Here is a 14,002-nt window from a genome sequence, read left to right as displayed (position 1 = left end):
AAAGAGAAATGTGATCAGCAGGTTCATTGAGCAATACAAATCACATGCAAGAAAGGTAACCAACATGACAGGGAAGACAAAATCAGATTATAAGTGGAGATTACCCGAGCATGCCAAGAAACTTTGCTGATGCAGTAAGTAAAAGGAGGAATGATTATAGAAGGATACTTGAATGAATACAGCTATTAGAGAGATAAATTACTGAGTGATCACTTTGTGAGAATAACAGTGGATGACAAGAAATGTGAACATAGCCGTGAGATTGAATAAGATTGGCCTATGTGTTAAGAAAAGTGTAGAAGTACAAATGACAATATCTCTAACTCAGCTGTTTAATGATAAGTCTTAACAGTGAGAGGTGTTCACACAGGAGTGGAACATGGTCAAGGTAATTCCATTACTGCAACCACCAGTATCCCAAACTGGTGCAAAAGGTAATAGAAAATTTTCTAAGGGAAAAATTCAGGAATGAGTGGATAAAAATATGATACTGTACAGGAACAACATAGCTCTGTAAGTTTAGATTATACTAAACTTGGAAGGACAAATAAATGTGATACAGAGATCCTACTGGATAATTTACATAGACTGGCAGCTTGGACAAAGGATAATGGTTGCTCAGTGTGGCAAAGGATAAAGTCATGCAGTATGGGATGAAAAGCTTACAAGGTATGCATTACATGGAACTGGATTGTAATAAATTAATGATGCTAGAGATGCGGATGATGTCAGGCAAACTAAAGTTCAGTGAGCATATTGTAAAAGTAGCAAAAGAGTTCAAAAGGATAACTTGGATATTACTATGATTATTATTATCTGAGACCTCCAGGGAGTTAAGGACTCATCGAGGGAGGCTATAAATGTATTTTGCCTGAGGTCATATCTTCCCTCAAATTTATTCACACTATATGCACTCACTACCCCTAAAGGCAAACTATTTCACTCACTGCTCTCCGGGAGAAAAACCTAGCCCCTACCCCTTTCTTGACTGTGAACAAACTTCCATTCTAAAATGAATTAACTTCCATGGATGCCCACGTGTTCTCTTCCCACCTTCCATATAACGAAAAATTTCATCAGACGATATCCTATAACACCCATTCAAAAGTTTATAGGCCTCTATCATATCACCCCTCTTTCTCCTGTTAACCAGAGCCTGCAATTCACATACTCGCAATCTGTCCTCATAATCTAAATCCCTTAATCCAGACATAACTTTGTAACTCTTCTTTGCACCCTTTTCACAGCTTCTTTATCCCCTTGGAACCCAGGAGACCGAATCTGCACACTATAATCCAGGTGTGGTCTTATCAGCCTTATAAAGAGACAAAATGACTTCCTTATCCTTAGATATCAAGGTTCGCTTCAACATCACAATTATCCTTGGAGTTGTATTTGCAACTTTTGATACGTGACCTTTGTACTTTAAATTTCTATCCACCAAGATCCCTTGCCTCCTCAGTTTCTTGTAGCATAACCCTACTAATATAATACCGCTGGAACTCTAATCACACCAAAGTGCATAACTTTACACTTACTAACATAAAACTGACAGCCATTTTTGTTTGCCTATTTCCAGCCTATTTAAATCATTTTGTAAGTGCTAAATATTAGCAGCATCCCTGATCACCCTGCCTATCTTTGCATTGTCAGCAAACAATTGCACATCTGATGTTCGACCCCGTGTGATGCCATTAATGCATAGATTGTACAATAATGGCCCAAGGACTGAACCCTGAGGTACACCACTGGTCTTAAATCTGGCAGATTCACACCCACTGTATACCACTTTTTGATATCTTTCAACCATCTCCTGATCCAAGTCAAGAGTTTATATTCCAGTTCAATATTCTCTAGTTTATGCAACAGCCTTTCGTGTGGTATCCTATTAAATACCTTAGAAAAATCCAACATTATCATGTTGGATTTTTCTAAGTGCAGGGGTGGACAACTTTTTAAGTGTGAATGCAAAATCGCCAAATCTTTGATGCAAACTTTTCTAACGTGCCAACCGAAATTTTGGGGAACATATTATTATTTGGTGTCTTTTAAGTATTGGTAGAACCTTTTCAGAAATCACACTAGAGCAGTAAAATCAAAGAATATTGTAAGAGTGATTATTGTAAGTCATGTAAGATTGAATGAATGTAACAATTAGTGAAGGAATTTTTACTTGAAAGTCCTTCTACCATGTTGATATCATGGATATATTTTTTTTATTTGCCTTTAAGTGTAATTCCTAATCAATGGAAAGTGGATCAGATCAATCAAGAACTGTCAAGCATATAATACAGTTGAACTAAACTTTGACCACAGAATAATCAGTGCCTACATTAAACTTTCACTAAAAGCCTCTAAAAATAACAGGCCTAAAAAGAAACAATACAACTGGGACAAACTAAATAACCCACAAATTGCAACATCTTTCAACAGCACATTAGAAGATAATATGGAAGACATCCTTAAAGATCCAGTTAATGAAAAGTATAAGGGTATCATTGAAGCAGTAAACATAACATCCAACAAAATTCTTGGAAACAGCAACAAAAAAGACTCAGAAAAATGGATTACCCCTGAAACTGAAAAATATATAGACGAAAGAAATAAAGCAAGGAAACTCTCTACCGCTTAAACATGAATGAAATAAATAAAGATAAACTAGACATTTTAAATAACAAGTTCAATGAACTAATGATCAGAGACAAAGAAAATCAAATAAATACTGTGAGGAACTTGGAAATTATAATAAAACTGGGGATATTGAAAGTTTATTTTTCACTTGGTTAGACTATAATAAATTTAGTTTGATCCTTTATCCAAGTGTAAGCAAACAAAGTTTTCATCTGAAGTATCTTCAGGACTGGGGCAACTTGTGGCAAAGGTGGACTCATATCACTTGCCTTAGTATCCCATAATGCAAAGGACATCTCCTTGCAGACATGTATAATGCTATGCATTATGGGAGGGGTCACTACCCAGACGTTTTCGACCTTACACTAAGTATATAATTTCTTGGTATCTTTAATTTATAGTATAACCAAGTGAAAAAAACTTCCAACAACTTTCTCTAATCCAGAGTAATTTAATAATAAGGTGTGGCACCTTTTGGCAACTCATATATGAAAATATGACTTATGCATTACTTCAACCTTAGTATCACCTCTGGGTCTGGCTCCCACTGAAGAGACCTCAATAAAGGTCAAAACTGATCCAGGTAGTGACCCTTCCCATAATGAATAGTATTATGCATGTCCACAAGGAGATTGCTTTGCATTATGGGATACTAAGGCAAGTGATGTGAAGTCTTAGCTTCCTTATACGAGTTGCCCCAGTCCTGAAAATACTTCAGGTGCAAACTTTGTTTGCTTACACTTGGATAAAGGAGGACAAAGGATTAAACCAAGTAATAATTTCTTGGTATCTTTAATTTATAGTATAACCAAGTGAAAAAACTTCCAACAACTTTCTCTAATCCAGAGTAATAGTATTCTCCTAAGTTGATCATAATTTCCAGCTTTGTAGTTCAGCATGTAACCTGTTTTAATCGTAGCATCAATATAATTAGACACTCCCCAAGAAAGCACTGAATGGTCACTGTCACCAAAACAGTATTAAAAAACAAACAGGATAAGAAAGTTATTATTGCTCTTTAAAAGGGCTTAATACAATTACATCTGGACTACTGTGCTCATATTTAGTTGTCTTAGGGATGAAGAAGTGGTGCAGAGAATCCAGAGACAAAATGACTATGGATCCAGTACCCAAAAGGATCACTGGTCATTATGGAGTGCTTACTATGAAGACAGTATGTGGACTTTTATTGCTTGTAGGTGGTGATTGAGTGGAACTGATTGCCAATGGCAGTAGTGAGCACTTTGTCAGTGAGGAGAGTGAGAGAGAGAGAGAGAGAGAGAGAGAGACGAAAAGCATTGTACAAATAATAATTCTTGTGAGCCTCTTGCAAGTCTTTGGAACTATGGAGATACTAGTATAGCTATAATGAAATATTTACAATGGTTAAAATCATACTTACATGTTACTTTTTTTGTGAATATTTCATTCTTATTCTTATAATGTTATATAAATGAATAATAACATCTTTATAACATGATATATATTACTTACATCCAGATATTCTTTTGTTCTTTTTGCTTCTTCGCTTTTGTCACACCTAAATGACAAGTCATCCTGATACTGTCGACAGTTCTGTCCTTCATGCACAGCTTGACAGGTTACACAGTTAATATGACAGCAAACAGGACATTTAAAAATGTTTACATTATCTTCATAAAGACACCATCCTGGACAGTCAGGAGTTTTACAATGAAAACTGTTCTGTGCTTGGCTTTCAGCAACAGCCATACTTCTCTGAAGATACCGTTCAAATATATCTGGTGTTACAAGCTGAAAAATAAAATAAAGAACTTGCAATAAAGTACTGAAAATACAGTAATCCCACAATGCAGTTCCAAATTGCAGAACAACTTGGTTTAAAACATTTTGTGAAATTCTGATGGTATGACATTACTTGAGTAGGGCAACTTTAGCTTGGATCCAATATTAGTAACCATGTTGACTCATACATAATACAGTGTTTTATCTTAAGTGGATATATAAAGTAATAACTTTTATTTGTAGTAGTTAAATTGAGAATTATTATTATTATAATTATGATGCAATGCTTGGGAAGTGCTGGATTCAAACTTATTTCTCATTATGTGAAATGAATAATGAAATGAAGAATGTATTGTACCCATGGACAGTTCAACAAAAGCTTCATACTTAACAAAGAATGATCTATCATAAAGAAAGACAGAATAAAGAATAAATGACAGCATTAGTTCACAAGATGAAAGTCAGATAGAGGAGAAGCACAAGTAACGTGCTCTCAGACATATCACTATAAGTGTGAATCTGTTCTGAGAACTGCTTTTAATTTATATTAGTAATTTCTTTGTAAAGATATCTGCAGATTTCTACAAATCTTTTAACCATGCTACCGGCCAAGACGTAGACCATATACGTCCAAGTTATCATGGATGCGAAGTGCATATTAAAATTGTAACACCATTGATATTACATTGAAATATATGATGGATACGAAGCGTATGAAGATGCGTATTTGATCCACAATGGCCGGTAAGGTGGTTAATCAGTTCTGATGTAGTTTCTCTCTTCCCAAACAACCCATTTTCTGATACAACAGAATTGTTATGCATTGATTTTCCTCCTGATATTTTAAAATTATCCAAATTTGTCATAAATTCAGGTTACTTTTGTTGTCAGAAGAAATTTTATAAACAGATAGAAGGAACTACACTGGGGACCCCTATTTCCCTTACTCTAGCAAATTATTTTATGGAACGATTTGAACAACATATTCTGCATTTTTTCTCCTAAGACATTTTTTGGTACAGGTATGTTAGTAATGTTTTTGCTGTATGGAACTCTTCCTTGTCTGAACTTCATGAATTTCTTGAGAAAATTAATTCAGTAAAAACCCAAGAATTAAATTTACACTCTAAGTAGAAGGTAACAATTCACTCTCCTTTCTGGATATTCTTACTCTATGTCAAACTAATGGCAACCTACAGTTCTCAACATACAGAAAACCAACTCAATCTGATAAATATATTAATGCTGCTTCTTATCATCACCACTGTCAAAAATATAGTGGGATTAAAACCTCTCAGTTCACTGTGCACATAAGCTATATTCGACTGACTTTTAAATAATGAAGTGCCATTTATCAGAACTACTTTCATCTCTAATGGTTATAATTAAAATAATTGATAAAATAATTAGTAATATGGCCTTCATCATAATTTTCCTCTAAAGGAAGTTTTCAGAATTTATTTCAATACCATATGCTAAAAAACTATCAGAGCAAATAGCAAGACTGCTTTGCCAGACTGACCTAATTTTTTTCTGTCCAGTTCATGCATAAATTCCTTCCTAGCCTCTTTGAAAGTCAAATATCCTTCTGTCTCTCTCTCTCTTATCCTAGAGTTTACAATATCCCCTTTTTTTTTATCCATTTTGTCTATTTTATAATGGTTGTAGCTGTTGGCTAAAAAAAAAGTGCCTAAAAGATAACTGAGTTCATTGAGGTAGCTCTGTGTATAAGTGCTTTGAAAATGCTACACTCCCGGAATGGATGGTGGTGTGACTGCTTGTTAGAGTACCTTCCAGTATGTGTAGGTTTCATATATACAGAAAAGGATAATGAACATTTGGAAATCATGTAACTAGTGTGTCTGGGAAGGGAAGACATTTTTTTTTCTTCTATAGTGAAGTATATTTTTGAATATTGGCTGTTTAAATGAAGGATTCAAAGGAGGTGGATGCACAATATACGATCCTCTCAAGTAGGATCACCTAGCCTCTCCTCAATCTTACTCTCACTTCCACACAGTGAAACATGGAACCTGGGCAATTTTCACAGTGAACCAAGTGAAAGATTGAGTACTAACCCCATTGGGAAGCTTGGTCAGGTACAAACAAGAGAAGGGAGACTTAGGGGAAAGTGTGGAGGCCCTAAGTGGCAGCCCCACCACCAAACTAAGCTGTGGATAGCCAGTAATAAACCCAGCTAAATCTTTTCTTACTCCAAATATTCAGGAAAGAAGTAGCTGGACTGTCACTCTGGAAAATGACATGAGCAGGATAAGGAAAGGACAAAGAATGAAAATAAACAAGAATATATGGAATGTTGTTACTTGATATGTTAGAAGTATTCATCACAAATACCAAGATCTAGACAAAACCCTAACAGAAAGAAATATCACATTAGCAGTAATAACACAAACAAAGAAAAAAACAAAAAAGGTTCAGATAAACAGATAATTACACCTATATTTACAGTGGTCTCAAAATGGAAGAAAAAGCAAAAGCAGGAGTAATGATTTTTATTCACAAATCAATTAAAAATATATCAAACACTACAAATACTAGAGCAAGAGAATTCTAGAACTAAGATTACAAGTAAGTCATGGCTTCCTGACTATTATCAGTGTCTATGCCCAGAAGGAAGATAACAATGTTTTTTTATTCTGATTTACAAAAAATAAAAGATAAAATAAACTCAAATCATTATCTATTAATAATGGGTGATTCCAACTAGGATAGGGAACATTCCACTTTGTACAAATATAGGAACAAATAGCGAAACTATATGCAATAGAAATAGATATAGACTTAGGGATTTTTCCACTTATAACAACTTAAAAATTACTAATACTTTTTTCAAGCATAAAAATTGCCAAAAATTCACTTGGGAAACAAGAAACCTAAAAAGTATAATAGACTATATAATATGTTGAAAGTTTATTTTTTACTAGGTTAGACTATAATAAATTTAGTTTAATACTTTATTCCAGTGAGAGCAAACAAAGTTTGCACCTGAAAATATCTTCAGGACTGATATAGTGTTGCACTATCTTACCTGGGTAAGTAATCAGTCCTGAAGATATTTTCAGGTGTCAACTTTGTTTGCTCTCACTGGGATAAAGGATTAAACTAAATTTATTATAGTCTAACCTAGTGAAAAATAAACTTTCAACATCTTTCTCTAAATCCAGAGTAATTTAATAAAAAAAAAAGGTGGCAAACCTTTTGGCAACTCCTATAGGTAAAGATGACCTTGCTACTGCTTCTGCCTGGTATCTCCAACTCTGGGCCTGGCTCCCACTGAAGAGACCTCGATAAAGGTCGAAACTAGTCTGGGTAGTGGCCAATCCCTTAATGCATAACAGTATACATATCCACAAGGAGATGTGTTTTGCATTATGGGCGATACTGGGATAGGAGTGTTGGTAGCTTGCTCCACCTTTGCTATGAGTTGCCTGGTGTACTACTCAGGTGCAAACTTTTGTTTGCTCTCACTGGGATAAAGGATTAAACTAAATTTATTATAGACTATATAATAGCTAATAGGAAAACAGCCATGATAATACACTAGTCCAAAATCTAAGGGCAAACACTATTTCTGAAGATTACAACCACAAATTCAGATGAATCAGCTTGTGGCAATTTGCATAACTGACGATTTTGAGTAGAAAGCAGATATATATTCAAATTTTTCAAACTGTGGACAAAGGGGTCATGTGATAGCAATCAACAAGATAAAAGATTGCACTAAGTGGACTGTGTTTGAAAGAAACCTTTTTGTGAAGGAATAACTGGGATATCTTGTAAAGTCTTTACAATCATCTAGATTAGGGGTTCTCAACCTTTTCCAGTAGCATACCACTATATTTAATTCAAGATATTAGATGTACCAGTAAGGCAGTGGCTCACGTACCATAGGTTGAGAATCCCTGAGATGATTTCACGTGGGGAAGTATTATTGGAAACTTGTAAGAGGCCACAGAATTACTAATATTGCTAGAATTTGGAATCTCACATAGCTTTGTATCCAGGCTCTGGGCAGTGTTTCAAATCAATGGAATGTGTTCCAGACTTTTGCTAAGAGGTTACCCTCACCCTATAATGGAGCATGAAGACAGATTTTTAGTTATACAAGCAAGACACACTATGGCAGGTCAGCATGGAAGTCGGCTACATTCAAGCACAGGTCATCATCATCATCAACAACCATGGGTCCAATGCCCATAGGTGTCTGCTGCCATATTGATATGATTCTTCCATTGCATTCTATTTTGTGCAAGATGACACTCAGTTTGTGTATAGAGTTTCCGCACCATTTGACGAGGTCATCGCCCCATTCTCTGTTTGGTCTTCCTCTTTTGTTCTTTCCTTCAATCATTCCAAACAGCAACGTTTTTAATTTCTCTCATCATTCATTCTACATATATGGTCAAATTTCCTTTTGATTATTTTCTGAATCAGGTTTTCTTTTGGTTGTATTCGTCTGTAGATTTCCTCCTTTCTGTATTTTCTGTATCCAGCTTATTCTCAAGATCTTTCTATAGCACTTCCTCTCAAATGCCAATATTCTCCTTTCAGATTCTCTCAGGAGTACCCAGGCCTCCTGAGTATCCATAGAGCATGCTGCTGAAGATACAGGTTTCTACAATGTGCAGTTTAGTTTGCATCTTTATAGCTCAGCTCTTCCATATTTTGTCCATGGCTTTTAAAATAGTTGTTGCTCTGGCTATTCTAATTTTTATCTCTTTTTTGGAGTCCAAGTAATGCATTATCCAAGATATGTGAAGTGTTCCACATTTTCAGTTGAAATCTGTCTATCGTAACTCTGTTCAGTAACTCCTGTTGTCCGAATATCATTGTTTTAGTTTTTTCAAAGTTGACATTTAGTCCATATCTTTTTCCTTCTGTGTATAGTGTTTGCAATGTCTGTTCCAGCCTTGCTGCGTCTTCTTCAATCAGGACGATGTCATCTGCAAAGCAGAGGTAGTTTATTCTCATGCCATTTATTGAAATGCCTCCACCTTCTTCTTTAATCTTATCTAGCATTATTCCCAGATGTGTGATGAAGATGATTTGGTAATATTGGGTCCCCTTGTCTTGTGCCTTGACCAGTGGCAAACCAATCTCCAGTCTCACCTGCTATTCTGATTTTTGCTTGTGCTTGGCTGTTTATATCTTTCAGCAAGCGGATCAATTTATTGTCCACAACATAGGATTCCAAGACAGCCCATGTTATATTTTGGTCAATATTATCAAATGCCTTTTGGAAGTCCAAGAAACAGCAATATAACTTTTTGTTCTTTCTTTGAGCTTTCTCTGCTATTAGTCTTAGTGCGAGTATTTGTTGCACTGTACTTCGATCTTGTTGAAATCCTGCTTGCTCATCCAGAAGATGTGCCTCCATATGCCCCTTCAGGCGTTCCGTTAGTATTTTCATCAGCACTTTGCCAAGATGACTCATTAATGCAATAGTTCTGTAATTGGTGCATTCTAAAGTACTGCCTTTCTTATGAAGAACAATCAAGACCGATTTTTTCCCACTCTTCGGGGGCATACCCCAATCTTCTTTTACAACTGATTCTCCTCCATATTTTAGCATCTTGCCTATTATGTTGTCATTTCCAGGACTCTTGTTATTCTTGAGATGTCTTATAGCCTTATTCACCTCCTCTTCCAAGATGTCATTTTCAAAGATCTCTGCTGGTGGAGAGATTGCTTTTAGTTCTTTGATTACTTCTGTTGCAGTATCATTTAGTTGATTTTTATATAGTTCGCTGCAATATCTTGTCCATCTGTGTATGATTTCTGTCTTGTCCATCAATACTTTACCATTTTCATCTTTGATTGCTACTGATCTTGTTTGCCACTTCCTACTGACATTTCTTATAAGTTTGTAAACCTCTCTAGTTTTGTGTTCTCCATAGTACTGTTCAATGTCTTTGCAGTGGTCCTCCAACCATTTGGCTTTATCAGATCTTGCTATAGATCTGATAAAGCCAAATGGTATTGGCTTTATCAGATCTGAATCTGAATGATCTCTTTTAAGTTTCAGTTCTCTTTTCTCTTGTACCAATTTTAGGGTTTCCTGAGTTATCCATTTCTTGTTGATCTTTTCTCTTGTACCAATTTTAGGGTTTCCTGAGTTATCCATTTCTTGTTGATCTTTTCTCTTTCAGGAATTACTTCCTCTACTGCTTTTTTTTATCACTGTAGTCAGTCGTTCTGCTCTTGTATTTATATTTTGTTTTACACTTGGGGTCTTAAGCTTAGTTTCCAATATGTTCTGATATGCTGTTCTTAGCCTGTCTTTGGAACTTTCCTTTGTACTGCTGTTTCAGTTTTAGTCTTATATTCGCAATCACTAAACTGTGGTCCAAATCAATATCAGTTCCTTGGAATGATCTGCACTGCTGAACTGAGGTTCTCCATTTCTGGTCTATTAATATCAGGTCGATCATAATCCTGTGTTTGCCATCAAAGGAGTGCCACGTCCATTTACGACAATCTTTTTGTTGGAATTTGGTATTGCAAATCATCAGGTTGTTATCCGTGGCAAATTCCAGAAGCATCTCTCCATGTTCATTTCTTTCTCCATATCCAAAATTTCCCATAACCTTTTCCCACCTGTGTTATTTTTGCCAATCTTTGCATTCCAGTCTCCTCCAATGATGAGTATATCCTGCTTCGGCACCTCATCAATTACTAGTTGTAGATCCCTGTAAACTCTCAATGCTTTCAAGCACAGGTATGTGGATATATTGACACACTGTGGCAACACATCTCCGACAAGGGCCTATATGTCCAAAGGCTGTAATCTGCATCTCTTAATCCACAGCTTATTGTAGAGCACATTTTCAATGGTGTTTTATTCATAAAAATTGGACAAAGACCAATGGGCTAATGTACTCTTTACAGATGAGAGTCGTTTTAGTCTTTCCTCCAATTCTAGATGACACCTGATTTGGCGTGAAAGTGGTACTACTTACCATCGTGAGAATTTTCCTGAAAGGGAATGTTCTTGACTGCTAACATACAAGCTCCATGTATCTGATGTAATGTTTCATTTGAATTTTGATAATATTCAGATAATATACGGTGGTGATAGGGTCGTCATGTGGGGAGGCATTATGCTCAATGGATACACCGCATAACAAGTGCTGGAAAAAGAGACTATGACTGGTGAATGATATTGCAATATCATGTTCGGCTGTTCCATGATGCTATAAGTGAAGAATTCATTTTTAAGGATGACAACACCACACCACATCATACATAAGCAGAGGAGAAACTTCTCAAGACCGAGGATATTAATCGAATTGAGTGGCATATTGCTGCTCGAAATTCAACTCCAGAAAACAAAAAGGCCTTATCTTTGCTCTGAAGGAGGGGGTGGACCAGTTTGCTTCAAGAACTCCTGGATCACACTCGAATCTTGTGCAGGTCTTAGCAGGTTTGTAATGAGATCTTTCAGATAACAATGGTTATCCAAAAAAATTGATAAATAAGATTCTTTTCTCCCCCCCCCCCTACAGCAAACCCATGAAACTAACTACAGGTCTTCCATTTCCATTCCTTTTGCTGGCACAGTTTCACAGAAAATTGCAAACCTGCTAAGACCTCACAAGATCTGAGTGGCCTTCAAAGTAATAAAGACAGTTCGCAACTTGTTACAGTCACCTAAGGAAAAGATTGCTCTCTATAAACATCCTAGAGTATACAACATCCCCTGCTCTTGCAGTATAAATTACATAGGACAAACATCTAGAAGTTTAGATATAAGAAAAAAGAACACATCGAGGATATCTACAACAACAACAGAGAAGACAATTCTGGTTTAGCTCTCCATTTTTCTAATACCAATCACAACATTGAATGAGATAAAAGTACTATGCCGTACTTAAAAGAAGACTTTCATACCCATAACATCAAAGAAGCTGCAGTAGTGATCCATTCGTGAGGCTGTCTTAACAGAAACCAAGGAATGGTCCTTGGTGACATCTGGAAAACACTCATAAGATCACTCAACACATCGGAGTTCAACTTTTCAGCCAATTACAAAATGCACCTGTATAACAATGACTGCTAACATACAAGCTCCATGCATCTAACGTAACGTTTCATTTGAACTTTGATAATATTCACCATTTGGTTATGTTTTAACCTGATACTTTAGTTCGTTTCTGTTTTAAGCTGTTTTTGTTGCTTTCTGTTGCCCAGACGAAGCCAACAGTAAAGTCGGTGAAACTAGTAGGCAATATCTCTGTACGTATTTCTGACAAATTAAACCCAGTTTTATATGTTTACTTGCATAATATTCAGTGGTCGAAAATAACATTATCATCAAGGTTATTTATTTCCTCAAATACCTCCTTGGTCACTCACAATTAAGCCATCCTCTCCTATGACCTCTAAGTTCCTCATGATTCCACCCTGTTCAGGATGAATCATAAATTGATCACTGAATACTTCAATAATGTCTTCTGCAGCAATTACCATCGTACCATTTTCATCCACTAACATCATCTTACTATAGTCATTCTATCTTCTACCTGCCAGATATCTAAAAAACTCTAGGACTTTTCTTTGCCTGATTTGCTAATTTCTGCTCTTACTGCACTTTTGTTGTCCTTACTGAGTCACTTTCTATGGCTAGCCACAAACAATCTGATCACTCTCACCAACTGGACGAAAGTGCAAAACCCTACTCACAATTACAAATTATGATGAAATGATCAGAAGATGTAATTGTGATCTTCGCATACCCTCCTTTACATGCTGCCTGAGTTAGTTGTCTCTTAAGAATTCATTTTCCTTATTTCCTCTTCATTCCAATCTACACCACCACCACCACCATAATTAAATTGCCTACAATGACCACCCTTCCTTTGTTCACTAACCCAAGTTGCTTATACATTTCTTTATCATCATATTCCTGGCCTATAGCAACATCCAACTAAATATGTCTTCCTATAAATCTCCACCTCACACCACACTGACTCATAACCATTACCACTATTTTCCTCTTTCGTGTCTACATTATTATTATTATTATTCAGGCCTCCAAGGAGTCAAAAGACTCATCGAGGGAGGTCCTTTCTAAGACATAAAGTCTGTCAAGACTCACTGAGGGGAGTTCCCCCCCTGAGAAACACAAAGTCTATCATACCACTCTTTAAACTCAATGACCGTTCTCGCTCCCACCACTCCATCAGGCAATGCATTCCACGGCTCAACCACCCTCCACACAAAGAAACCACTCCTCACCCTCTTGCTCACAGTTTCCTTTCGTAACTTCCAGGGATGGCCTCTTGTCATCACTCCTTCCCGCTGATCAACCAAGCGAAAGAACTCCCCAGTGTCAACCCTGTAACCACCTCTCAACAGTTTAAAAGTCTCAATCATATCACCTCTCCTTCTTCTATCCACCAAACTCTGCAGTCCACATTCTCTCAGCCGATCCTCATAACTATCCTTGTACAGTCCTGAAACCATCTTTGTCATCCGTCTTTGTATCCTTTCCACAGTTAATTTATCCCCTTCAAATCCTGGGGACCAAATCTGAGAACAATAGTCCAAGTGTGGTCTGATGAGAGACTTATACAATGGAATGATA

General features: G+C 36.4%; 1 protein-coding gene across 5 annotated transcripts in view; it reads right to left on the bottom strand.

Annotated features, from left to right (window-relative positions):
• LOC150103650 (uncharacterized) overlaps nucleotides 1-14,002 on the bottom strand; it is a 374,591-nt gene that overhangs the window by 61,165 nt on the left and 299,424 nt on the right. For 3 of the 5 annotated variants that reach the window (XM_090398370.1, XM_090398369.1, XM_090398371.1), the window contains exon 13: nucleotides 4,126-4,404. In XM_090398370.1, the coding sequence (XP_090254496.1) occupies nucleotides 4,126-4,404 (279 nt within the window). Of the gene's footprint in view, nucleotides 1-4,125; nucleotides 4,405-14,002 lie in introns of those variants that run through there. The other 2 variants (XR_016548861.1, XR_016548860.1) reach the window with 2 other exon arrangements.

The sequence above is a fragment of the Typopeltis vanoorti genome, chromosome 9, assembly GCF_054136105.1.
Source record: "Typopeltis vanoorti isolate ZY-2024b chromosome 9, IOZ_Tvanoo_1.0, whole genome shotgun sequence".
Classification (NCBI taxonomy): domain Eukaryota; kingdom Metazoa; phylum Arthropoda; class Arachnida; order Uropygi; family Thelyphonidae; genus Typopeltis; species Typopeltis vanoorti.
Note: the sequence above shows the minus strand (reverse complement) of the source record. Positions and strands in the feature narration are given on the sequence as shown.